Source organism: Pipra filicauda, unplaced genomic scaffold (assembly GCF_003945595.2).
Source record: "Pipra filicauda isolate LSUMZ 115617 unplaced genomic scaffold, ASM394559v2 scaffold6_size6359152_pilon, whole genome shotgun sequence".
Lineage (NCBI taxonomy): Eukaryota > Metazoa > Chordata > Aves > Passeriformes > Pipridae > Pipra > Pipra filicauda.
The window spans coordinates 3,352,125-3,377,561 of record NW_024104865.1 but is presented as its reverse complement, the minus strand read 5'-3'; the positions used below and the strand labels follow the sequence as shown (position 1 = coordinate 3,377,561).

The 25,437-nt window shown below is 37.3% G+C and overlaps 1 protein-coding gene across 6 annotated transcripts; it reads right to left on the bottom strand.

Annotated features, from left to right (window-relative positions):
• Positions 1–493: 493 nt before the first annotated feature.
• Positions 494–25,437, bottom strand: PSEN1 (presenilin 1). 6 transcript variants are annotated; one of them, XM_039389064.1, is made up of 12 exons: positions 24,980–25,337; positions 23,582–23,632; positions 22,596–22,732; positions 17,726–17,982; positions 16,242–16,383; positions 12,580–12,647; positions 10,980–11,200; positions 9,007–9,105; positions 7,632–7,718; positions 6,611–6,784; positions 5,021–5,139; positions 4,033–4,703 (listed from the first exon to the last, which is right to left on the bottom strand). In XM_039389064.1, the coding sequence occupies exons 3-12, from the start codon at positions 22,677–22,679 to the stop codon at positions 4,548–4,550; spliced, it is 1,407 nt and encodes a 468-aa protein (XP_039244998.1). In that variant the 5' UTR covers positions 22,680–22,732; positions 23,582–23,632; positions 24,980–25,337; the 3' UTR covers positions 4,033–4,547. The 6 variants fall into 6 exon arrangements, with proteins under 6 accessions (XP_027605395.1, XP_039244998.1, XP_039244999.1 ...); XM_027749594.2 differs by lacking the exons at positions 23,582–23,632; positions 24,980–25,337 and adding an exon at positions 25,390–25,437 and having other exon boundaries at positions 494–4,703; XM_039389065.1 differs by lacking the exon at positions 23,582–23,632.

Below are 25,437 nucleotides of genomic sequence, written 5' to 3'. Positions count from 1 at the left end.
TCAATAGCAGATAATCAACACGAACAAATTTGAACTTTGCAGTGAATACTTCTTCAAAACAACCAAAAAGTGCTGCTAAGGAAAAAGTTCTTTTTCAATCATATTGATAAGAAATTGACACCAAAATAACAATACACAACACTGTTCATTAAGTGTTTTCTTTCTGAACTTGGTATATTTTTTTCCTGCTAATCTTCATTGTGACAGCTGGTGTTTCAATATAATCTCGTACCATTTTTCATACTTTAATTTTCCCTTATGGGATGCTTTTGCAACAGGCTTTGACTGACTCTTTAAAGGAACACAAAAAGCAGCTTTTAGAAGAAAGTACTACAGGAATCAGTTGAAGCTCTTCTGCTGGGAAATAAAGCAGCTACTTAAGTGTTTTAAGAAAGGAATCTTACTCATTAAATGTTGAATAAAAACATCTACAGCGTTTATGTCTCCAAGTGCTTTAAGGGATGGCTTTAAAATAATGTAAAGGCAAGATGAGTCAGGATCCATGCAACTTTTATTTTAATGATTAGACAAATACAGGAAAATTTGCAATAATCTATCAAAACCATATCTTATCAAGAACCGGAAAGGTGTTTAAAAAACATTCACATTCAATTCAGGTTATGTACAAACCAGTGTCTGTAAAAAAGAAAACAGCAAATACTTTGAATGTAAAAGAATTCCATTCTAGTTCACGTTTCAACATTTCCAATGACCAAGCTACCACTGAGATACAATCACAGTGCAGACATGTTCCACAGTCTACTAAACTTGCTTCAACAGCATTGCCAAAACTAATTTTTGAAATAAAGCATTTTGATAAGTTTTGTTGTACAGTACCATCCACCCAAAATTTACTTCTGCATATTTAATCCTTGACTGCACTAGTGGTAGAAGAGTTGTCATCTACAGGTCTGGAGTACATGTATCTATATCTCCATAGGTACAGATATATATCTATATATCCAAGAAGCACCAGTCTCCTATGCCTGAAATAGCCTGTGTCTGCTTTGTACATTTAGGAGATCAGCCATTTTTAGTGGAGCACAGCCCTTGATTATTTGGCTTAAAGAAGTCATCATCCACCAAGCCAGAACTATCCTGAATGTGTTGCAGTATCATGTGCTTACACCTTCAAGATGCACCTCACACAGATGGCACTGAATTTGAGTGTGGTCGTAGTAGCCATACATAGATATGACAGTATCATATGCTTTGCTGTAAGACCAGCTTCCATGGGTCTCTTTTTCTTTGCCCTGGATTAAATCCCCCAACAGAAAAAGAAAAAAAAAGGAAAAAAAAAAGAAGAAATGGATGTGGCTGGATTTTAGGAAAATCTGTAATTTGTTATGATGTTTTCTCATTTATATATTTATTTGGAGCTCAGCCAAAAAAGGAGACTTATCATTGACATAAGCTGAAAGGGGAGAGAAAGCTACCATGATACCCAGTTTCAAAGTATGAACACTGAAACAGTCACAAAACAGTTACCCCCAGTCAGCCTGAGCACAAAGGAGATGAATCCAGCTGCTAGGGTTACACAATAGTTCTTTCAGAGGTACAGTCTAATGTGCTGTCATTAACATACTAATTTAATAATAATAAAAACTCTCTCAAAAGTGCAGACTACTTATCAGAAGTCTTTCAGTTATAACAATCTAACCAAGATGAATCATGATCTCAGATCAGTGTTTCAAGACAAAGAAGAGAAATGTGACACAACCTTTGCATTTGTGTAGCAACAACCCAAATGCAACCAAAAACTACTGTCAACTGAACCTTATATGGACCCAAGTACTGAGATAATCTTTAGTTGCAAGATCTCATTTGAAACATAAGCTACCGTGACTTGGCCTAAGAGGGCAGATCTAGAAAATTTAATATGGTTTCTGAAGGTGTATTAAGACCTGATAATAAGCAGTGTACTTTAACATACCGTTGCCTAGGCTCGAAAAGCAATTTCCTTTCTGAACTTATTTTGAGATTCAAACATAAACTTGAACAGTTTCTATGAATACAAATTTAATACTCTCCACCACTGTCACTCTACACTAGCTCAGAAACTGCAGGATAACAGAAGCGCCTCTGGGGAGTGGAAGACTGGCAATTTAGTGCTTGAAGGTTCTGAGCTCTTCCTTGGGTTGTACATCTAACACCCATTCAAATATATGAAAAGGCTTTTGTGTATTTCTATAGATTCTAAAGCAACTCTTAATGGAGCTAGTGCTCCCATGGTGCATATTGAAGCCAAAAAAGAAACACGAGAGATGACTGCTGCATTTAAGTAAGAACCCTTAACCGAGAGCTGGCTCAAATATGCAAAGAAATGTCACTGATGCCAACTCTTAGCAATCCTGTTCTATACAGTGAAACTATGGCTGGGATGTCCAATACAATACACAAGGGAATTTTTTTAGATATAATGCTCAGGAAAGGGACAAGTTACAATGGTATAAAACCAACTCAAAGTCTCATCAAAAAAAAACCCAAAACACCACAAAAAACCAAACAAACAAAAAATGACAGAAAACCCCAAAAAACCCCAAACAACCAACCTGTTTTAAGTCAGACTTCATTGCAACAAAATATGGAACAGTGATATAAGCTAGAAAAAACAAACAAGTTTGACTTGAAAAGTCACTGTAAGTAATTTTGATATGGTTAGTTTATTAATGCTATCCAAGATGAATCAGAACACAAATGAGATGAATAAGAGTACTTCAGATGAGACAAGACAATACATTTTATGAAAATATAAGTGCTAACACTATAGTTAGCAAGTCATACTAGAAAAGAAACATACATTATCAAGGACAATCAAAGAAAGCCTTTCTTGGTTTTAAAGCAGATTTACACATTACAGCCTTTCTTCCTTTATTTGGGCAATGGTTGGTGAGCATCTTTGACGTTTCAGTCCTTTGAATCTATAGGCACTGAAACAAAACCCCGGAAAAAAAGGTAAAAGGAGCTAGTGTCAGGATTTTGACAGTTGTTCTACTTGGCAAGGACTCCAGTATGAAGATGCAAGTAAAATGGAATGCCCATCCACTCCCTATGCTTCCCAAGGAAAAAATTACTTGTACAGAGTAAGAGTCTGTGGTAAAACCAACTTCATCTCACACAAGTCTCATTTCCACACAATTATTCATAAACAAGTTCTTCCAAATGAAGAAGACAACAGAGTTGATCAGTTTTAAGGTTTCAATAGATTCTTCTTCTTGTAAGAAGTTCAAAATCTTGCTATCTTCTTTTCAGTGATATTGTCTTTCATTTCTCCAATCTTCAGTTCCTCATGGGAGAGGTAATTAAAGTGAAGAAGGTCACAAATTTTGCTCCTTCGTAACTTTTAGCAATGTCTCCCCTAACTTAAGTATGCTCACCGATAAAGATACTGCACCAAAAAAAAATCCCTGTCCAGCCTCAGGTGTTAAGACAGCTGAGTGACCAATACTTCAGGTCAACAGAACTCTAAACCATGTTTTTGACGATGAAGAATTTCAGTGATGCATTAGAAGTGCTTTTTATAGCACTCTGATATCTAGATATGGCAAGCTAAACTTTATCTGGGATTGCTGCAAATGTCTACTTATTTCAGAAGAATTTCAATAGAAGGAACATACAGCAACAATGCAGTCCGTGCTGTTAAAGATTACTTTCAAATGCAGGGTTTGAAATGGTGTTCTAGCAAAATGATTTGCAAGAGCACAAAGAATAAGTCCTGAAATTGTTTTTTAATGTAGTTTATTAACCTTTTAAAATATAAGATCCAAATTAGGACCTTATAATCTTCTAATGCCAAATAATTCAGTCCAAGTCTAAGCAGCTACATAAACTGGAGCAGGTGTACAGAAGGTGCACTCCATGCTTGAGAATACAAGTATTAAAACTGAGAAGAGGCTCTGGTTCCAGTGTGGAAAAAAAAAAAAGCTTTTAAATTTACTAAACCAAACACGCTCAGGCACAGAGGCTATGAAATCATGGAGCACTCTTAGAGTGACAGTACTTTCTCCCTTTGTCAAATTGCTACAAAGTCCTTTCTTGTTACATAAAGCAGAGTCAGGACTCTACTGTCAAAAAATCACTGTTGAAGAAGTCCAGATTGGGTTCTCTCTCTTCAAGCAGTTACAGGGACACGTTCAATGTGATTCATCAGCTTCCTCTGTTAACATCAAGGAAGTCCTGAGCACCCTTAATGCTGTGAAAACAATCAACCTGTGGTAAGAGATCATACTGCTGGTGGAAGCATTAGCAATTTTCACACAGGTGGTCCTTACCAGAGATATGTATATCAGAAAACCTCTGATACAATAGCACCTGGTTTAGACTGGCCATCAGGAAGGAGCCGCTTTCACACAGGAAAATTCATTTGGTGCCCAGTGCAGCAGCTGTCTCAGGAAAAAAACCAAACCAAAAACCACCATCGGAAGAAGTTGTAATGATTCAGGCTTGGAATCTTGAGTAATTAACTTCCATCTCACTTGAGAACTGAAAGAAAAACATTTTTTCTTCTCCCGGATTTGCTACAAATACCCATTCCAGCATCAAGTCTGCTAGATATAAAACTGATGGAATGCTAGCTGGTCCATAAAGGGTTGCACCAGGTTATCTGTAGCAAAGTAAAAAACTAGCCCGAAGGTTATGGAGATCGGAAGAGCTGGTAAGGCCTTCTTAAAGATGGCAAGAAGCAGAAGTGTAAGGCACAGACCCTGAGGGGGAGGAAAAAAAAACAAAACACAAAAAACATACAGAGAAATTAGGAAACTCTGACAAGCAAAAGATTATATATATACATATATATATATAAAAACATGAATGCCACAGAAATAAAAGATACAGTTTATGCCTTCCTAAACTAAAGGCTTAAGTGACAGACATACAGCCATTGAAAATCACAGCTAAAGTCCTCATCGGTTTTCAGTCTGGCCACCCAATAAACAAAATGGAAGACAAAATGTTGCAGTTATGACTTTGTCCCTGATGAACAATAGAAACTATTCCTATTATAATATTACATTATACTCACAATTAATATGGCTACAAAACATGCTAAAGTTGTATTCCAGTCCCCACTTGCTGTTGCAGAGGCTTTGCCAACAAGGACACTGTAGAAAATGAAGTCTCCTAAACCTAGTTTTACCCCTCCTGCAAAGTGAACACATGGCAGCGTTAAGTATCAATCTACTAATATTACACATCAGTAACTGTCAAAGAAAAATGCAGATTTACATTAACTATTAACGAGACTTGATAAAAATAACATTTTATTTTCAAAATTAGTACCACTCCTGAATCAAGCAATAAACTCATGTGAAACAAGATGGATTAGAAATACTCCACTACTTAATTAATTCATCCTATAATTTGAATTTTCATATATTCCTGGGCTCCTGGACATATAAATGCAATATATACAAACTCAGATATTTGTAATTATATTTGTGGAGGGGTGTCTACTTCGTGTTGTCTTGTCATATTCAACAGAATATTGAAGTGCAATTCCTTTAAGCTGGCTGAGGGAGGGGAAAAACAAATCCCTTACAATGATGTTTAATTTGCCAGTTAGAAACCTATACACAGCAAAATATTCCACTGCTTTCCCAGTTTTCCTACAGAATTCTTAAGAAGGTAGCTCTTAACAGCACTTGTGTGTAATTACAAAGCATATAACAGAGGCAAAAACTCAACGTACTTAGTCTAAAACATGAGGTTTAAGAAAATTTGTGATTTAATATCTTATTCTTCTAAACAGTAACTACCATCTTAGCAACAACTCTGCAAGCAAAATACTCAGTTATTTCTGCAAGCACCACAAAACTTCTTGAATGCCAGTTCACTGTCTGAGCTTTTAGTACAAGATATTAACTAAGAAAGGCCAACACCAGGTGATCAGCTGTTTTTATTTGGCCTATTGATTACTTTGTCACCTGACTACAGTCCAGCCCAAAACTCACTTCAGAGTTCCAAGAGGAACTCAGAACATCAAAACAGAGGTATATGCCTGCTTAAATATTGGGGGGAAAAAAAAAAGAAGGAAAAAAAAAAGGAAAAAAACGAGGAAAAAATAGATAAAAGAAAAATGGCAACCCTACTCTCTTTCAACAGGCCTCCAATAAATGTCTAGAACAGTGCAGTCATGAAAAGCTCGTAAGCACTAAAACACCCTTCAACTGCTGAAACATTGCTTTCTACAGAGTGGATAACAGTAGTTTAATCTTGAGACAAAAAAAAAAAAGGGTAATGACTGCAGTTACAGGGCCTGTAATCCAAAAGAAGTGATACACAGCAGAACACTGCATGAAAAAGACAGAAACTAATGCAACTGACTGTATAATGGTCTGAAAACAGCTAATGCTATTAAATTTTTGAGTCTGTGCATCAAATTAAAGAGCAATTTGGCCAATACCACGCATTCCTGCAGCAAATCCAAATGCTACCAAAAAGCAATGCAATCTATTTCTACGAGGCATATCAGCATTGATCATGAGCAGTGAGGATGGTTACGATCTTCAGCTTGCTATTAGCTCACAGCATGGTGTATCTGTGCAGTGAGGATGACTAAGACTGTCTAGATTCAGATTTAGTAAGTTTTTCAGACACAGTACTCCATACTCACGTTCTTCAGGGTCTTCACTTGTTTGAGAGTTGCTGGGCAGAGCCTGAACAGCAGCACGCGATTCAGGCGTTGATTCAATGGGTCCTATTCTATTGTCTCTTTGTTGCTGCCATTCCTGACTAAAGCCACCATCATCCGCTTCAGCATCTTCATTCTGAGTCTGGCTTGCCGGAGCTCAAAGGAAGAAAGGCATTTAAGACCTCCTCCAAAAATTTGCCATCTAAAACATGAAAATCTCTCCACATGTAAGGTCATAGCAGAACGAGGAAAAACGAGGTATGCTATAATATTTAGCAACATCTAACACGGACACATACGATCACAAGACATCTTCACTTAGGATTTTAATACTTATTGAAACAATCAGGAGTCAATATCCACTCTGCAGTCTCAGCATCTACATGCTATACTCAAGCCTTAGTATTCAGGAGTACTTCCACATAACAGTGGAAGTTCTGTGGTGACCTAACTTAAAGATCACAATTTAAGGAATAAACTCTCATCTAATATTTCAGTAGCTTCTTTAGTCAGTACTGACAGCCTAATTTTCCAGTAGAATACAAAACTTTACTGAAAGTTACATATATATAGATGCCTTCAAGCGTGTTCAATTCTGAGACCCTACTCTGCTTTAATAACACACATAAATAAACAAACCCCATGTTTTTAAACACTAGCTGCATAGCCAAGAGGGCTAGACACATTTCTGCTTAATATAAATGGGTTTGTATTATACCATATCTTCCCAATTTGACAAAGAATTAAGCTCTGTCAATAGTTGGCTATTGGAAGTAATTTCAACATCAACACCATGGAACCCAGAAAAACAAATGCAACAACATTAACTGCACTATAAATAAGCAATTTTTGAAGTCCTGACAGATTCATCATTCCTAATTAGGTCTCCATGCTTTCACTCCTCTACAGCAACCAGGACACTTAACACACTAAAAGATAAATATCCATAAACATGTATTCCAATAAAGTGACAATTATAAAGGCTTGTCAAAGAAAAATTCACCTTGTTTATCATAAGTGGAGTTTTTGGAAGCTTTCCGTTGGGCTTCTGGATCTTCCTCAGCCATGTTCACTAGCCATATCATTGTTGCTATTTAAAAGAAAAAAACCAACACAACAGCATAGCTTATCATATCTTCAGATGTATGCAATTCTGAGATAAAACGGATTGATGCTAACACTTTCTCATTTTTCGTGGGGTTTTTCGATACAACATCCTTTTCCAACAGGCACTTTCAGTAAAGCACAGTAATATCTGGAACACAGCCAGTACCGACTACAACACACATTTACAGAATTTGGTGAATAAAATTTTATTCTTACTAGATGTTGAAAAAAATGGCAACAGCTGTTGCCAGAGAAATTACTTCTGTATATGAGGCTCACTCTGAAAATCTGAACCAACAATTTCTTTACCTTTTTTTCATTAATCAGTGCTTTCATCTGCAAGTAAAAAGGTCTATTAATACTGGAACTGAGTTATGTCAACTCAGAGGCAGCATCTGCATCAAAGTTAATTGTTCTCTGCCTCCACCATCATAAAATATTCTCCAATCTGGAGGTAACGACGTACTGTCAAACTTAAATGGTGTACTTCAACTCAGGTTTGTGGTTTCTCAGCGTGAACCTTTCCTCTCACAAAAGAGAGTAACAGGCAGCTATGCACAGTACAAGTAAAACACAGCAAGAGTAACAGATAGGGAAACCCCTCTCTTTTCTCCACTGTAGGCTTGTCCCTGAAGTAGCCAGTCTACAGCACACTTCCTGCTTCCAAATAGAGGCCTGTCAGGAGCACCAGTAGCATCATGACTTATGATTAGCTTACTGCACTGTTTATCCATATGATTCCACCCAGCAATATGGAACTTCAAAACCAGTGGAATTATGTACTAACTGATACACAGGTCATAACAGCAAATTTAATTCAGTAGGTTATTTTTCACAGCTGCAGGGAGAAACAACGTATCAAAAAAGACAAGCCCTGGAGAAAATAGTCCTGTAAACAAATCTCTTCCTAGCAATTTCTCACATTCATTATAGTAATACCCAGGTTATTTAAGCACTGAAACCTGATATTTTCTGAAAACAAGTACTGCCTTTGAATAGGTTTAATACACAGCCTAGTGACATGTTACTTTGTCCAAAACAAGATCTGTTACCATTCTTCCTGTTTGCATTTTGTAACAAAATATTTCTGGGTTTTATCTTGAAACATCTTAGTCAAATGATGAGTCAAATTTCTGAGTCAACAGTGAAAGGAAAACTGGAGGCCCAAGTGAATGGACCAAGAATTTCAGCTGAAAAACATCTTATTAAAACACAGAAAAATGAGAAAATCACTTCAGCTAAGTGGGTGATTGCAAGTTTAATGTACTTACAGGAGTAAATAAGTGCTGGAAAGAGAGTTTCATTTCTCTCTTGAGCTGTTTCAACTAGCATACGAAGAGGACCTTTAGGACATAGGACAGCAACCAAATCTGAAAGGAAGGGTGAACAGATCTTATATCACCACAGACATACTTAAAAGAAGTTTTTTTCTATAACACTTGCAGAGACTTGTAATAAAGTAAAATGCACCCTGGACATAGGCTTCCAAGACAGTCACTGGCCACAGCTTAGCATCCTACAGGAATACTTTTTAATATTCTCAGTTATACAATCTATTTTACATATTACTATAATATGTATACAAGTTTAAAAACATAATATTTCTCACTTAAGATATTATATTAACTGGAAATGAATCTGTCTATCTGTTGACTTGCAAATAATTCAAGAAAGCTACTATTCAACTAATACCTTGGAAATACCCAAGCTTGCTTTCTATTATCAAAGCTTTTTGTAACCTAAGTTTAATGTTAAAACAAATTTTAAGAGAGCAGGTGAGGCCTACATGACTTCTACGAAGTCGGCATATTTGGAGAGAGAGCTCTAACATTGCTACTACCCTTTGCAGTTGTCCACTCACCATATGTCTTTAAATTCATTTGAAACTAAATCTGACACTGAAAGGAAGAGCTTACTTGTCAGGAGCTGTATGTTGCACAGAGTAGGCCTTCTGCACCTGAGCTAACTGCACCACTGCTGGTCCCACTCAAGTAAAGAATTCTTGGTGTGGGGTCACAGGCTTTGAAACTTTACTCACAACAACTCATCCCTTTACTCACAACAACTGCATTATGGCCTTGGAACTTTATTTCAAAAGTAATTCTGTTTTGCTGTCACTGAATAAAGGCTGAATGCTTGAAATACTCAGATTTGTTCCAGTCATATGAAGAGTGGAAGTGGGGATGGGAAGGTTTTCTCAATGTGTCTTGTGATCCACAAGCATACACACAAGGGACAACTTCCCTTCATCTGAAGAAAGAGGACACTTAAGGAGTACACTGAGGTATCAGAGCTAAGCAAATCTTATTAACCCTTGCACTTACAACTTAACAGATTCTCAGTCTTTATCATTATCAGTGACTTTGAGAGTACACATCCATCACACTTACATGTTTCCAAGAAAATTCAAATTATGAGCATATCTTTACTTAAATGCAATGTTTTAATTATGTCTAAGTAACTGAATTTTAGTCTTGCCTGTGAATTAAACCAGTATTTGGGATAGTGATTTTCTTACCAAAACTACCCAGTGCCCCCTACAGCTTTATGAAGAAACTACATCTTGGTTTTTCTCAGCCATCCTTCTGAAAAAGGGCAGTATGTGATAATTCTAACAATTTTCTTCAATTAAAAAAAAGAAGCCAAGGAAACAAGTCTCACAACTATATCCTTCTAAATGCAAAATTACTTTGAGCAATGCAAACTGTCCTTAATCCTTCCTTGCTTCCTTCTCATTATATTATCAGGCCAGGATCAGGTTTTGTTTCTATGTCCACAAATTTGAGCGATTCATAGGTTGGGCAGATCTCTACTTGTTTGGGATTGTACACAAACAATAAGCTCCTAAATTCTGACTGTACAAGAGGTTCCAAGGATTCTTGGGGAAAATGAGAAGTGGAAAGTTCTCCCCCTTCATAGAAGAGATCAAAATAGAAACGTAGGTCTCATCTCCTCCTCTCTTGAATTACTTCAATTCTCCTTCCCAAAGAATCTAATGAGTCCAAGAAACATTAAGAAAGATGGCACCATACAGTCACAAAAAGCCCTCAGCTGGAGGGATCTGATCTCAGTTTAGATCATGACCTTATTTCTGAAGTCTGTAATCACCTTATCTGCTACTTTGGATGACGCCCACACACACTCTTTTTCTTTTTTTAAGGTCTAGTCAGACAAGTGGAAAAGTTATGGAATAAAAGAAATTCCTGCCATAGTACCCATTACTATGCCTTGCCCCAAAACTTACCATACACTGAAATGACAGCCAGGATAAGCCATGCAGTCCATTCAGGAAGGTACTTAATGAACACCAAGGCCATGAGAGCACTTATCATAATGAGATATGCTTGTTGGAGCCGAAGTGGACCCTTCCAATGGATACAAATCATTCCCACAACACCAAAGTTCCAGATCATGAGTGCCACCGTAATGTAATCCATGGCAACGTTATACGTCTTAAAAACTTCACTAAAAAAAATGAAAATAATATGGACTGCATTTGCTTAAAACAACAGAAACAAAATACAGATGCAAGCCTCAGAATATCTTTTAAAAGATTTTCAGATTAAATGTAATGGCACAAATGTAAAATTCTCCCTCCAATTAGTACTTAACTATTCTTCACAATTGGGATAATTTTACCAGTGTGTTCTTCACACCACCTCTCACTTTTCCTAAATGTTCTATTTCCTTCTCAATCAAAGCAGAAATTGACAGGAAAGGACATTATTGCAAAATCAGTCATTTTGATTATGCTCTTAATTTATAAAAATCAGAATAATCAGAACCTGTGAGGTTATAATGGATCTTTAAAGGCATGCAAACAGATCTCTCTCTACTTATGTGCTGCATGGAGAATGCTTTGCTAAAAGTATTATACATGGTTATTCTATTTTGTTCCTCACCACAAAGTAAAAAGCTTTATTTTTGGATGAGCCATGTCACTGTCATACCAAATATTAAAAACTAATTACGACCCTCAATATGTAAAAGCAAAATAGACAAATACGTTGTCACCAAGTCACAGGTGACTTCACTGACGCAAGGAAGAAATGGTTGTGATGGCTTTTTGCAGATTCTGCTGCAACCAGATCATCAAGCCACTAAGAACCCCATAATTTGCATAATACTTTCCCCCAGGAAATCTGTCTTCTGTAGCTGTCAGCTGACCTTGGAGAAGTACACTGTTAACAGGATGTCTCTTACTGTCATAATGTATAATTAGCTCACAAACTCACTCACTGAACTCACTGAGTCCCCTCAGTCACTGAACTTCTACAAAAGTGAGGCAGCAGGGACAGATACAGGAATTGCCTCGTATTTCAAGTTATTGTTAAGGTTAGAGAAACTATTGACCAAAAGAGGCATCACAGATCACTTTTAGCAAAAATCAGTGACTGAAGGAACATCATTTTCTCCTCCCAAAGACCAAATTAAAAGTAAGTTTCTTCAGAGAGAAGTGTATTTGTCATCAAGTGGGATAAAAATATACACAGGATAGTAATTTCATGACATAACTCTAGATACAAACCCAGATTAGGTTGTTCATTTTAGACAATACCAAACATTATGGACAACTTTTCTTGATGTCTGGACAAAGGCATGCTTCTAAATTTGAAAAGAAAAGCACTGAATATATTTTGGTGAGATAGTAGATTCTTTTCAGCCGGCTCTTTTCCACCACTCCCATGCAAACAGCCTTTGCATATACAGCCCAGCATCAAAGCAGTTTATTGCAATAGGTTACTCACAGTCATTCTTCTTAAGATTCAAAGCCTAGCTCTAGAATAAATACATATGTAAGATGATAAAAGAAAAATAGCATATTAATGCTTTAGTTCACTTACCCCAGGTAGATGAATGAGAAAAAGAAAAGCAGCAAAAGAGAAGAAATGATAAGCCAGCCATGGATCACCTGAAAAAGATACAGATGTTTTTAGACTTGCTATTTTAAAGTTAATATATATTAAAAATGCTTTTAAAGTTATTTTACCTTTTGATTAAAGCAAGCAAATGATTTAAGAGATTTCTCTCTTTGGTTGTTGCTAAATTCGTATTTATTGTATTTCAATTTAAACTTATGAATTTTAGGTGACCTGTGGTCTTTCAATAGAGGTTCTTCAGCTCTACTGAAAACTAGTTTGCATATTTTTCGACCATTTTGATACCAGTGGCATGATAACATCGCAGAAATATCCAGAATTAACACAGATGAAAAACATGACTCATTTTTGTGCTGCTCTGATTCCAAACCATTTTCAGAATACAGTTACAGAATTAAAAGCTGGAACCCAGAAAAACCCTCAGTGCTTATCATCAGTGAACAACTACATAAGGATTTCTATATTCTCTATCAGTCATCTATGCATACAATCCCTAATTTTGATATGAGAGCAGACATACATGGCCAACAATTTAATAAAAAAAAGTTCAGCGTCGTACTCAGCAGGGACAAAGATTTAAAGCTGGAAACGACAGGTGCTTAGACTGCGCACTGACAAAAATGCATACCACTCTTGTGGTATTCACTGTGCAAAACGAAAAAGTAAGATTGAAGAGCCCTTTAACTCCAGTAATCTCTGAACTGAGAATGACAAATATATGTTCAAAGTCCCAGCACAGAATCTCATATATAAAACCTGACCCAGCATTGCAAACAGATAACCAGTCAGAAACAATAATCTAGAAATTAAAGCTGCATAAGGAATTGTGCTTTGAACAGACATGCTAAGTGGAAAATTAACTGGTTAAATTAGCTATATGTGTACACCAGATCAAAGTATTCAGAAACTGATAAATAACTGTGTTATCTCTTTGTCCTCTTCTTAAACACGTGTAATAGAATAGATCTTATGTTATAGTTCTTAAAATATTTTGCAAAGGCTAATTTAAAAGCAAAGTCCATATGCACACAGACTAAAAGAATCACACCTATGTGATGCAACCAGGACTTTCTGCCAAATTAAGAATATGGCTATTACAGTTAGTAATTTAGTACACTTAGTCTAATGCTAAATTTTTCATAAGCATTTTTAAAATTCTCAGCAATTTTTGAAACTTTCATTCTCGTCCTTCACACTGTCTTTCAAAACAGGTTCAAATTTAACCTTCAACCTAACAAACCTGTAATTTAACTTCTAATCTCTCAGACTGGCTTTTGCCAATGTGTTCTCAAAAAGACTTAAGAATTTCCAATATGTAATAAAGCATAGTGCCTGTAAAGATGCTGCAGGAAAGCTGCCAAAGTATTGCTTTCAATATGGAAAACTGTCACCACTCAGAGCAAGTAGGAGAAAGAACCATACAAAAGCTGAAGATTGATATGTACCTGAAATAGAACCCAATTTTCCAACAACTTGTGAAGTTACTAAGTAGTGACCTAGGAATAATAATTTTATTTATCTGTAAAATTAGTCGAAAATGTTTAAAGAAAATGGCAAAGAAAGCTGTGTCATGACTTCTATCTGTAGTTCTTCTACTTGTAATATAAGCTCTTAAACTTTCTTATCACTTAAGAAAATAAAATGAATACTAATGTTTCATCCTAAAAAACAGTAAAATGCTAACAGTGTCAAACACCAAGGCCATAGTCCAGCAAACTTTTACACACACTTTGCATGACTACTGTCAACAGTACTAAAGGGGGCAGTTTCAAGAGTTGACCTGAGCTGACATTTTACACAGACATTTGTTTTATCCTCAGTATGCATCTCATTTACTATAGCATTTTCCAGATCACCGGCCTCCTTTCATACCCATGATTTTTCTAAAGTATTTCTTGTAAGTTTTGGTCAGTGGTTTCCTAGCACGTTACTAGAACAGGTTTGTTGCCTTCTCATTAAAGAATTTTCATTCTTCATTTGACAACAACTTTAACACTAACAGACTGCTGATACAGATTTGGCTTTGCCTGCTATAACCTGAATAAAAACTAAGGATGAACTGCAGAATGCAGATAATTAAAGTGAGCTACAGCAGTCAGACTTTGGCTAGGCAGACTAAACCAATGAAGAATGTAAAGAATAAGAAATTAAAAAAGCTAATCAAATACAATCCCCTTCAAAGATGTTTCTGGTTAGATTTAGGAACTAGAATCAGGATCGTGCTTAACATATAATATACAGGACAAACACAGGAAACTAACAGCAGTGAAGATGAAGTACTTCTTTTCTTCAAAGGAGTTTTCACGTAAAAATCTTGTGAAGATAAGCAAATCATGACTACCAGATGGAGACCTAATGTTCTTTCATTATAAATGTCGTTCCCCATAATCTAGACTATATTCTTCGTATAGAACTGCATGTTAAATAGAATTCAGTGGACAGCTAACTACATTTTACAGCATTCTAATATAGCAGCATAGAAATACTCTGTTAGAAAATCTAAAAATAAAAAATTATTTAATGTAATTAGTATATAATATAACTACAGGAAATATCTGGTATCAAATAATTCTAATTTTTTAGCAGAACAATTATTTTTGCTTTGTAAGGTCAAGAAGGATGCCAGAAATGTCAAAAGCTTAGTTAACACTTGTTGATGCCTTCAGCACCTGAAGAGAAGCAACTGGCTACTAAGGAACCTAATGAAAGCACATCAGTTATTTGACTTCAACAGAATGAAGAGAATTGGCAGTTTAACAGGAAAACTTTGTCGGTTCAGATTTAACAGCACATTGTGATAAAAGATAAGGTCTATACTTTAAAAATCACTATTCTAAGATGTATGCATTCAGGCAAAAATAATTTCCCCAGTCACTCCACAGATACTTTGTAAAGGGGTTTCACACACAGACATGAAGACCAAAACCACTGTTCCCTCTTGAAAACAAAATGGAGTGAAACAAAGCTTTGAATCCCACTGCATGTTTTACAACTATGAAACAGATTAAAGGTCCTGTCTGCATATTGGGGAGTTTTATTAGGCCAAGCCTTATCAAATGGGTCATTAAGACCAAAAAAAACCAGGAATTTTCATACACAACTCCTCTCAGACAAGTGACATTGCAATTATTTATGCTAAGCCTGGACTTGCCTAGATTACATCATTATATGATTGCAGCCTTTCACAAAAGAGCCTTAGAGTCTCTGTGTTTGCTATAAGAATATCGCCTGGCATGTGCAGCCATGCACACATCACACTGATGGAAGACATCTCTACTGGGGACAGGGTGGGGAGAGGGCAGCCCTCAAAAAGCCCCTGAGGAGATTTTAAATTGCAGGTCCAGGCCTGTCCTTTGTATTTCTTGACCACGAAAAGATTTTCGTGCATGAACATTTCAAAAGAATAGAAAGCAATGTCACCCTCATTCTAACTGACAAAACAGACGGCAGTGTTAGCACTGGGCCTTTGCCCAGCTTTGTGTCAAGGGAACAGAAGCCACAAAACTGAAACAGCAAATCCAATCATCAATTCTGCTCCTTTTGCTCAGTCATCCTTGATAACCTTTCATTTTGTTCCATTCTCTAAATAATCTGTACTAATAAATAAAACTAGCACAACTACTTACCTTGTAGCATCTGTATTTGTAAAGCACAACCAAGAGTATGGTCATGACAATGATAACGCTGATCATTATAGCTGCGTTGAGAATTGAATTCAGGGCTCTCTGTCCTACTGTCTCTGTCTCTTCTGTGAAAGGAGTGTAGATGCTACAACAACAAAGAGTCAACTGAAATCACACTGAATGCACAGATGTTCCTGATATATGAGGCCAACATCAAACAAAATTGCAGTAATGTTTCAATTCAGAGCTGTAAAAGCTATTTTCTACTAAGGCAAAATTTGAACAGTGGCGTAGTATCATATTTGGCTGGTTTTAAGTAAAAAAAAAATAATTCCTTACAAGACTTGCTTTTCCTACATTCTTAGATTACTACTATCTTCTACTTTGTAAAGCAAACAAAGCCCAGAACTGCCCCCTGTTTGATATGGCTACTCCCATGTCATGTGTCCTTCCCACTCTCCCATGCCATCACTCATGTTCCAGTCAGTGCAGCTGGAGTTTCAACAGCGTGCCACCTACGGATTCACCACGGAAGGCTCCCCCAAGTTTTCAACAAAACCATGTTAAGAGTTCAGCTCACTCTTTCCTAAAGAAATACAAACCCCTGGGGAAACTGCTTCACTGCGAGAAGGGAAGGCAAGGCAGGAAGAAAACAGTTATCATAAATAAAATCTCAAAAAAAATTTCTTTGATCAACAACTTTTAAAGCGAAAAAGAACACTGTGTTTTATTGAAACATCTTATGACATACTTATATTATACAAACATTTCAAAACCAAACACACTTTGAATCATTTTATCTAAACGTTTTCACAGTGGAACATTTAGACTGATTTTTAAGGTGCATTCCAACCCCTTAACATTCTATGATTTGCTGCAGTTTCTGACAGGCTCAGTGTTCTTCCTTCATCTCCTTTCTCTCATCAGCTTTCACTAAAATTGCCTTTTTTCCTTCTCAACATTAATATTTTACCAAAACCCCCCCCAAAATTTTACACAGTCAACTGCCAGGAAAGTTTCTGTAACTACACCAAAAGCGAACCTCATAAAGTTATATTCCCCTTGCATTTGATTTTTTTTATCAAACAGCATGGGCAAACCAGAACTTGGCACATATGTTATTTCATTTAAACTAGTAGTTTTGTTCCTTTTCCAAAACTTTTGTATTCTAGCAGAGCACAACTGAAATGGCTTTAGTTTAGAATTATTTTATAAATACCACAGGGCATGATGAAGTATTAAAATGAGGACTAGGATCTGAATCAAGCAGTGACAATCAAGATATTATCCCCACTGATCACCAGACAGACAACAAATGTCAATAGTACTATGAGCATAAGAGTCTGGTCTCTGGAAGGAATAAAACAAAATTATCTTTGTGTTGGAGAAGGGGAAAAGGGAGGCAAGAATTAGACTCTTGAAGAAATGGAGTTTAAAGAAAATTATCTGAGTCCGTTGAAAAGATATGGGAAAAAATTGATACATACAGCTGTCCATCCTTGCGTGTATAAAAGCTGACAGACTTGATAGTTGCCACAACGACCACCATGCAAAGCGTGACAGGTACAAACAACATAATCACATGTTTTGCCCCATATTTCAGTGTCAGCTCTTCATCTTCTTCTTCATCTTGCTCCACCACTTGCTGAATGTTGTTTTGTGGCTGCCCATTGGTCTCAGACTCAGGATGGTCATTTCTTCTGCGCTCACTATGATCATGGCGACGTCTTTCACTGTTGTCATTCTGTAATACATAAAAACCAGTTTCCTCAGCAACTCTCCACAATCATTCTTGTACACTAAGCTAAACATGACCTTGAGGAGGAAACACGTAAGGTAATATTTACTGTCAAGAACACGTGCCACAGCAGGGACTTAACCAGCAGTAATTAACTGCATCACATAGTTATCAAAAGAATGGGAGCACAGGGTTAAAAATATCTACATTAAAACCATCCACAATTAAAAGAAGGCTGGTGTCATTTAACAGCCTATGTCACCTTTCCTTTAAACAGAATTTTAAAGGTGAATAGAGACAGACAGCTTTTTCCCTTGGTTCAACTACAGTTGAGACAAGGGTGCATGACAGTAGAATGCCCATAGCTTGACAAGAATTAACTGTATCAATTCCTAAGAATAATGCCAAACAGACATTTATGATCCCCTCTCCATGGAAGTTCCAAGAAAATGTCGACTTCCTTTATTATGTTACTCCCACTACAGTATACTAAGTAGAATATATATTAAAATGGAGTGTCACAGAGGTGTCGTGTTCCCACCTTTGTAATAAAAAGAATGACACATAAGTGGTGATCAAACTCATGTAGTTCTCAGTCTGTATACTGAGATTTGATCCCAAAGTTTTAGTGTGATGAATTAAGCATACAGATTCTTTCTCTCCTTTCCCAAGGATACTACTGCCACATCCTTCCACTGACACTGAAGAAATTCCACCACTCTTGTCAACAAATATGAAAGAGCTGCCTACCATTCCTAATAGTGCTACATGAAACATCAAGGATATAATTCAAACACAAAGACAGTGGTAAACTTTCAGTGGAGGCAAAAGCACAAACTAGGAACATAACCTATAAGTAAATGATCCGGCCTGGTGTCACAAATCTTTTGTACCCTCTTCAAGAAGCCCTACAAGCAGGGGTAATTCACCTTTTATATGTCGTGTGCACACAGAGAACACAACAGGAGAGTGAGCTATGCTTCACCTGTTCTGGACTACAAAGAAACAAAACCATTACCAGACACACTAAACAAGCACTAAATGCAACACTTTATACAGACTACCCATTTTTTTAGTGTATTACCATGTCCAAAGTCAATGCTGTACTGTTCAAACTCAAGAGGTTTAATACAAGAGATAAAACACAAAGATTTTTGATTCCTTGTAAAATTGAACTCATTTCTTCAGAATTACTTAATCTAAACCAGTTCTATTTAAATAAGTGGACTGGAAGATACCTTTTGCAATACCTTTAAAATATCACTTCGTTTTAGTAAAATTGATCTAGACATAAGATAAGGCATTGAAAATAACCTCATGAATTTCTCCTTACATATTCTTACTCAGGTAGTTTGTTTCTTAAACATGCAGTGTGTTAAAGTTTAATTACCTGTTCTCAGTAGCATTTCCAAAAGTAACTGCTGACTTGTATCTCACTAATTCACTGCAGTTTTTCGATAAATCAATAGTAATTTTGGAAATTCTTTATACAAAATTGTCCCAGCCCCACCTCAGAAAAGATAAGATCTCAAGTATACACTCAGGAACTCACAGTGGGGTTTTAAAAGCACTTAAATGATTAAGGAACACAAGTCCCTGGACTTTGAACTGCAAATGCTGACACTGCTAAAACCCTAGTTGAAGCTTTACAACTTCCCCAAGTCATGAAAAATTTACTTTTAAAGAACAGTACAAAGTAACAATGTACACAAAACACTATGCCTATTTATTCATTTTTTTGTGGTATCCTCAGAATCAAGCTCAGCAGAGTTTCAAGATCTGTCCTCTGAGAAAATCTGTTTTATTTTTCAAAGAGGAAACGGAATATAAGAGGAGAAAAAAAATAAACTTATCTAAATTAAACAATTGAAACTAGGAGGCAACCAGATTTTTTGAGTTAAAGTTTTAACCTTAATTTGAATTTAGTATCATTAACTTAAAATATCCTGAAAAATATCTTGGATGCACTATCATTTCTTACTAAATGAAAGATTTGTTATAAATCACTTGGCATTTTATGTAAAGTCCTCACATACAATTATTGAAAGTCAGAAATGGGAATATGGGAGAATGCATATAAAGGGATCATGTTTAATTAATCTAAAATGTGGCTGCAACTGAACCTTTTTCTGTACAGATCATAGCCCAAATGTAAAATTTTTCACTTTGATAGTAAAATACTCTGTTTCTCTCAGTCTACAAGACAACAATAAACTTAACTGTCTAAATAAACTGCCTAAGATGATCATAACGCGACACCGGAGATGAACAGAGCCTTGGAACACTGCACAAGCAAAGCAAACCGAGTATTTAGCTTTCTGCACACTTTTAGAATGTGTCGCTCTTTCTTTGCTGTACTAGCAGCCTTGCATGAGGCACCACTTACCCCATCTTTGCAGTAGAAATATAAAAAATAAAATAAAAATCTACAGCTTTGGAGAGCAAACACAAACCCAGCCAATTTAACAGCCTGATTAACTAGCGCACCACTACAACAAACTTGCAAAACCAAACATAAAAACTGAAGAAATTAGACCAATATGTGCCATTTTACTCCCTTCACTAGTTAGGAACAAAGACCCAATCACAAAATGCCTTTACATACTAAAACACAGTGCATGAAAACCACATCAGCATCAAGAGTTATATGAGTTATTCTCTCATTTGCAGTTAAAGCTAGAAAATAAGTTGTCCTTTCAGGCTACTAAAGTTAGCTAAATGTGACATGCGTGTGCCCCACTTCTTAAAAGAACAAAGTGCACTTATATCCTACCTGATCAGTATTAAACAGAGCAGAGGCCATGGACTCTTGCTGAAGTGGAAGCAAAGGAACAGACTCTTCGCTGTCCTCAGACATAGTTAAAAGTGAAAATTCTGAAGCTAAAAAGTCAGTAACACCTGTTGTAACACCGTAAGCAAATGTAAGTTACGAACTACGCGCTTTCAGGTGAATAAACAATTTCAAAAGTAAATGCTAGTGGTTTTTTTTCCTATCAGGAAAATAGTTAATAGCAAACCCAGACTAATGCCCCTGAACCAAGAGATAAAAACCTAGTGTATTTGATAAGAAGTTTTTAGTTATTATATCCAGATTTATATGTCAGGAGCAGACCACTGTGCCTGACAGTGGGCACAGACTTCATCAGTTCTCACATACAACCACTGATGTTTAAAGGTCGCTATACAGTGACAGATACTGAAGACTGGGCTGAACTCTTCGTCTGTGAGTAAAAGAAGAGATGGTAAATTATAGCACTTAGTGATTTCACATGCTGACTGTTAGCCATAAAAGCTACATATACTTAAGCAAGAGAGGACTTTTGTACATACGTCCAAATCAAAGTACATGTGTATGGGGGAGAAAAATCATTACAGCTCAGTATCAAAACTACAGAGTTACTTAAACAAGGAAAGAAAAAGCACAAGTAGCAGTTATTCATCAGTACAGTCTGTTAGTAAGAAGAAAATAGAACCCATTGCTGGTAAGGAGCATCACCAAGTTATCTGTAAAGATGGTGAGCCCACAGCTTATTGCTGAGCTCTGCCTTTTTAATCTGGCAGAAGTGTTCAATAAAAATTAATCTCCCACCTGTCCAAGAGGAAAAGAAATCTTTTTCATTCCCTCTGAAGTAAAAGCAGAAAGGATGCAGTAGGAAAGTTTCCCACTTTTCTGTTTTTATTGGCAGTTTATATAAACAGTAAGATCTTAAGTCAAACTGACTTCTTAATTTAAAAATTATTTTTCAAATGTTTTATATTTTTACTGCTATATCATGATGCTGATCTGAGATTAAGACAAGGATTTTTCAAAATTCTACTTAAATTGCTGTATTATATAAAAGACTTGGAGCAGGGATCAGAATATTCTCTTGAATATTCTGCCACAAACATGGCTACAAGTGGCCCAGACTCACAAGAGCATTTCTGTGTCAAAAGGAAACCTGATATTCAAGAGCTATAGCAGGAACAAAGAATAGAGCATGACAAATCCAAGAGCCTGAGCACCACACCCAGGCAGATCATCTGAACTTGGTTTTACCAAAACAGATACAGTACAATGGGTATAGTTTTAGCAACAAGTTCGTGCTTAGGTCTTACAAAGCAGTCACATAAAACTGCATGGTTTGAGTTCTCCCCTCCCTCTCCCCCACCCCAAACCCTCAAGAACTCTGAGAGCACCTTGACAATTATTTAGAGTAAGACAAGACAGAGCTGTTCTTCCTGCATAGGAACAGTCCTCCAGTAATAACAACAAAACCCAGGCTTGAAGCTCTACCTAGACTAAAATAAACTCTGGGACTGAGAAACCTGTGAACCAAGTAGATCATAGCCAGGCTAGATCAAGAGAACTCACTAAATCCTCTAAAGGTCAATGTTTGACACCAGAGTGTCCCACCCAGTTATTTTTTTTAATTGATGGCTTGGTCGCTCCAACACCACTTTAAACTGGGGGAAGTCTTCTCTGTACATAAAAATAAGTTTAGAACATCAGATATTTTACAACATATTTCTTTTGGCACTGCTTATCACCACAACAGTTCAGATACAGAAAATTAATCCCAACAAATTATTCACCTCTATTTAACTGCTACTAGACAATAAAATTGTTTGTTACATACTGTGTTGCTGAGGTGGGTATCAGGGAAGTTTTCTGTCAGCTGTCCATGCTGAAACTGGGGTAAATGCGCAGACAGCTCTGTCATTGGAGCAGTCCTCTGGAAATTTCCACACAAAACGGATCTTTCCTCTTCAGACGCTGAAAGGAAAAGGATGTGTAAAAAGCCTTTGCTCTTAACATGACCAGGGTCACCCTCCTCTCTATACCCCAATTTTTAGAGTTCACACAAATCAAAGACAACCTTTTTTTATCCAACGATGATACCAAACTGCATTGCATCTACTAAGAGCTCATAATAGGGATTTTCCAGCACAAAAATAAGAGCCTCTAGGTATTATCAAATTAGTTCATCAGCCACAGAAATCAGCCAGCAACAAACTAATCATTCAGAACAGTTCTCCACTGCTTCCTGTGCAATAAGCAAAAAGCACTGCACACTTGCTCAGAGCACAACTTCCACATTTTTACCTCAGCAGAGTACAATTGCTCCAAGCCATTTGGTTTTGTATTGCTGATAAGCTCAAGGGTAATTTTCAAGTAAGGATGACTCAGTTACACTTGAATCATTTAAAATCTACATATAACCACAACACTGTAATGACCTAAGAGTGACCTAGTGCTACACAAGACAGTATTTCAGCTGAACCTCAAGAACTAATGTGCATTCAGTCCCCCACAGGTTTTATGTACCAGCAACATCTACATAAACATGTCACATATATGTAACAGCTTTATACATTCTTCCATAAAAAAGTCAGATGCTAACATTTTCCTATGCAAACATTAATAAACTATGTGTTCCATAACAAAAGAGGATAAAGTAATAAAGGAGAAAGAGGAAATCTGACCAAAGTTTTAGAAAAAAACCCATAATTTTAAGAGACAGTGAGCAAGCCTCGATAAATCACAGGCTTGGTTACACAAATAAATAACGAATAAACCTCAAGGGTGGGGTGCCAGTCCATCCCAAGCGGCTCTTGTTCCTACCTTGTGCCAACTCCAGCACTCATCAGTCCTCTTTACAGTAGATTTTACTCACTAAAATGGAAGAAAACAAATCCAAGAAAAAAAAAATCAAGAATTTTTTCTGCTGTTTTAGTATACTCAGCTAATGTATGGAGGGACCTTGAAAAACTCCTACAACAGAGGACATCACAAAATAAAGTCTCTCGTTTTTGGCAGCAGCAAGACACAAGTGCTGCAAGACAGCATCTTACTTAAAGAGAGAGTTAAGCCTATTTTCATACATGTGACCACATTGAAGCTGTTTCTCAATTTACAAATAAATACAAATCTAACAAGACTAGGGCACAGTGCTTACTAACTTCAGCAGCTAACTTAGTGTAGCTTCCACTTAAGACCCATTAGGAAGCAACATCAATTTAAAAAGTCTAGTGGGAACATGCAAACTGTTTGGAAAAAGAAAGACCAGGTAGTATTCACTAGAATAGCTCCCTTCCACATTTGCCATTAAATGTGGAATTTAACTCATTTAAAATATAATTTAAATGTAAGATTAGATGAAAATAAATAAGAATTCCACTGTTCAAAGTTTTGCTCTAATTCTTTGGTAGGGTTACAGAATATAAACAATGGGTTTTTTTAAGGCTGCTATCAGTAGAAATTCTCAGTAACAGAGCAACCACAGCTGAAAAAGTTGAGAATTTTTATCCATATGTGGAATATCAGAATGAGATTTTTCACATCGCAGCATGTCAAAATTCTAATTAAATTACAGGAAAGAAACCCAAAACTTAACACCAGTCACAAAATCCTACTTAAAGGTCGGTAAAGAAAACCACACAAACTCACCAAACAATAAAAACCTCAGCTACTAAGGAGCAGAGAGAATTTGAAGACAGGGAGGAGTAACCGACAGAAGAATTACATCAAAGCTTGAATCACAGATCTCAAAATTTATGGTTTGTTAAAACAATTCCTGTTGAAAACTCAAGAAGTCAGAAAATGGATTCAGGGCATCTTCCCAAACAACTTTATTTCATATTGCTAAATAAGTGAACACTCTCACGTTTGAAACATAAGCATGAATGAATGAATTCTACAAATGAACTGCGCATAAACAGACTAAAGTTTTACTTGTTTTACCTGAAAAAGGACTCACCAAAAAAATTTTTTTTTAATGAAGCTGTGAATATTAAAATAGCCTGTCTAAAAAAGGTTCTTCTTGCTTCCTTCTGGCTTTCCTACGTCGTAACAGCAGGAATTACAACTGTCGTTGTCACGCGCTTACATTTACCCTAATAAGCAGAGCTAACACACATAATAAGCAGAGGCGACACTCACGTAAGCTCCTCTTTACTTACAAGAGAAAGTAAAGCAAGTATCGATCAGACACAAACGCGGCGCGGTTAACCCGTGCTTTACCTCTCAAATGAGCAGCAAGAACAGCTGCGGCCGCTCTGGGGGCACCCCCGCCCTCAGCGCTGCCCGGGCCGGAGCCGTCTCCCTCCAGCCGGGGCCGGCCCGGCGCGGGATCCCAGGCCCCCGGGAGGCCCCCGCAGCGCTGGGGGTGCGGGTCAGGCCCTGCCCAACCCTGCCCGGAGTCACCAGCTGCCCAGGCCTGGCACAGCCCCACCGACTCTGCAAGCGGGAGAGCGGGCAGGGAAACGCCCCGGCCCGCAGGACTGCGCGCAGGGCTCGCCCCAACACTGGGCCTGGCCCGCCCTCGGGGGGGCGCAGCGCGCCCGGCCCACTACTCCCGCTGCCCGGCCCGCGGGCACCGCGCCTCGCTCGTCCCGCCCGGGGCTGCCCCGGCCCCCCGCGCACAGACGGACCTGCCCGGCGCCCCTTCCCCGGGTTCCGCCACCGGCTCCGCGCCGCCG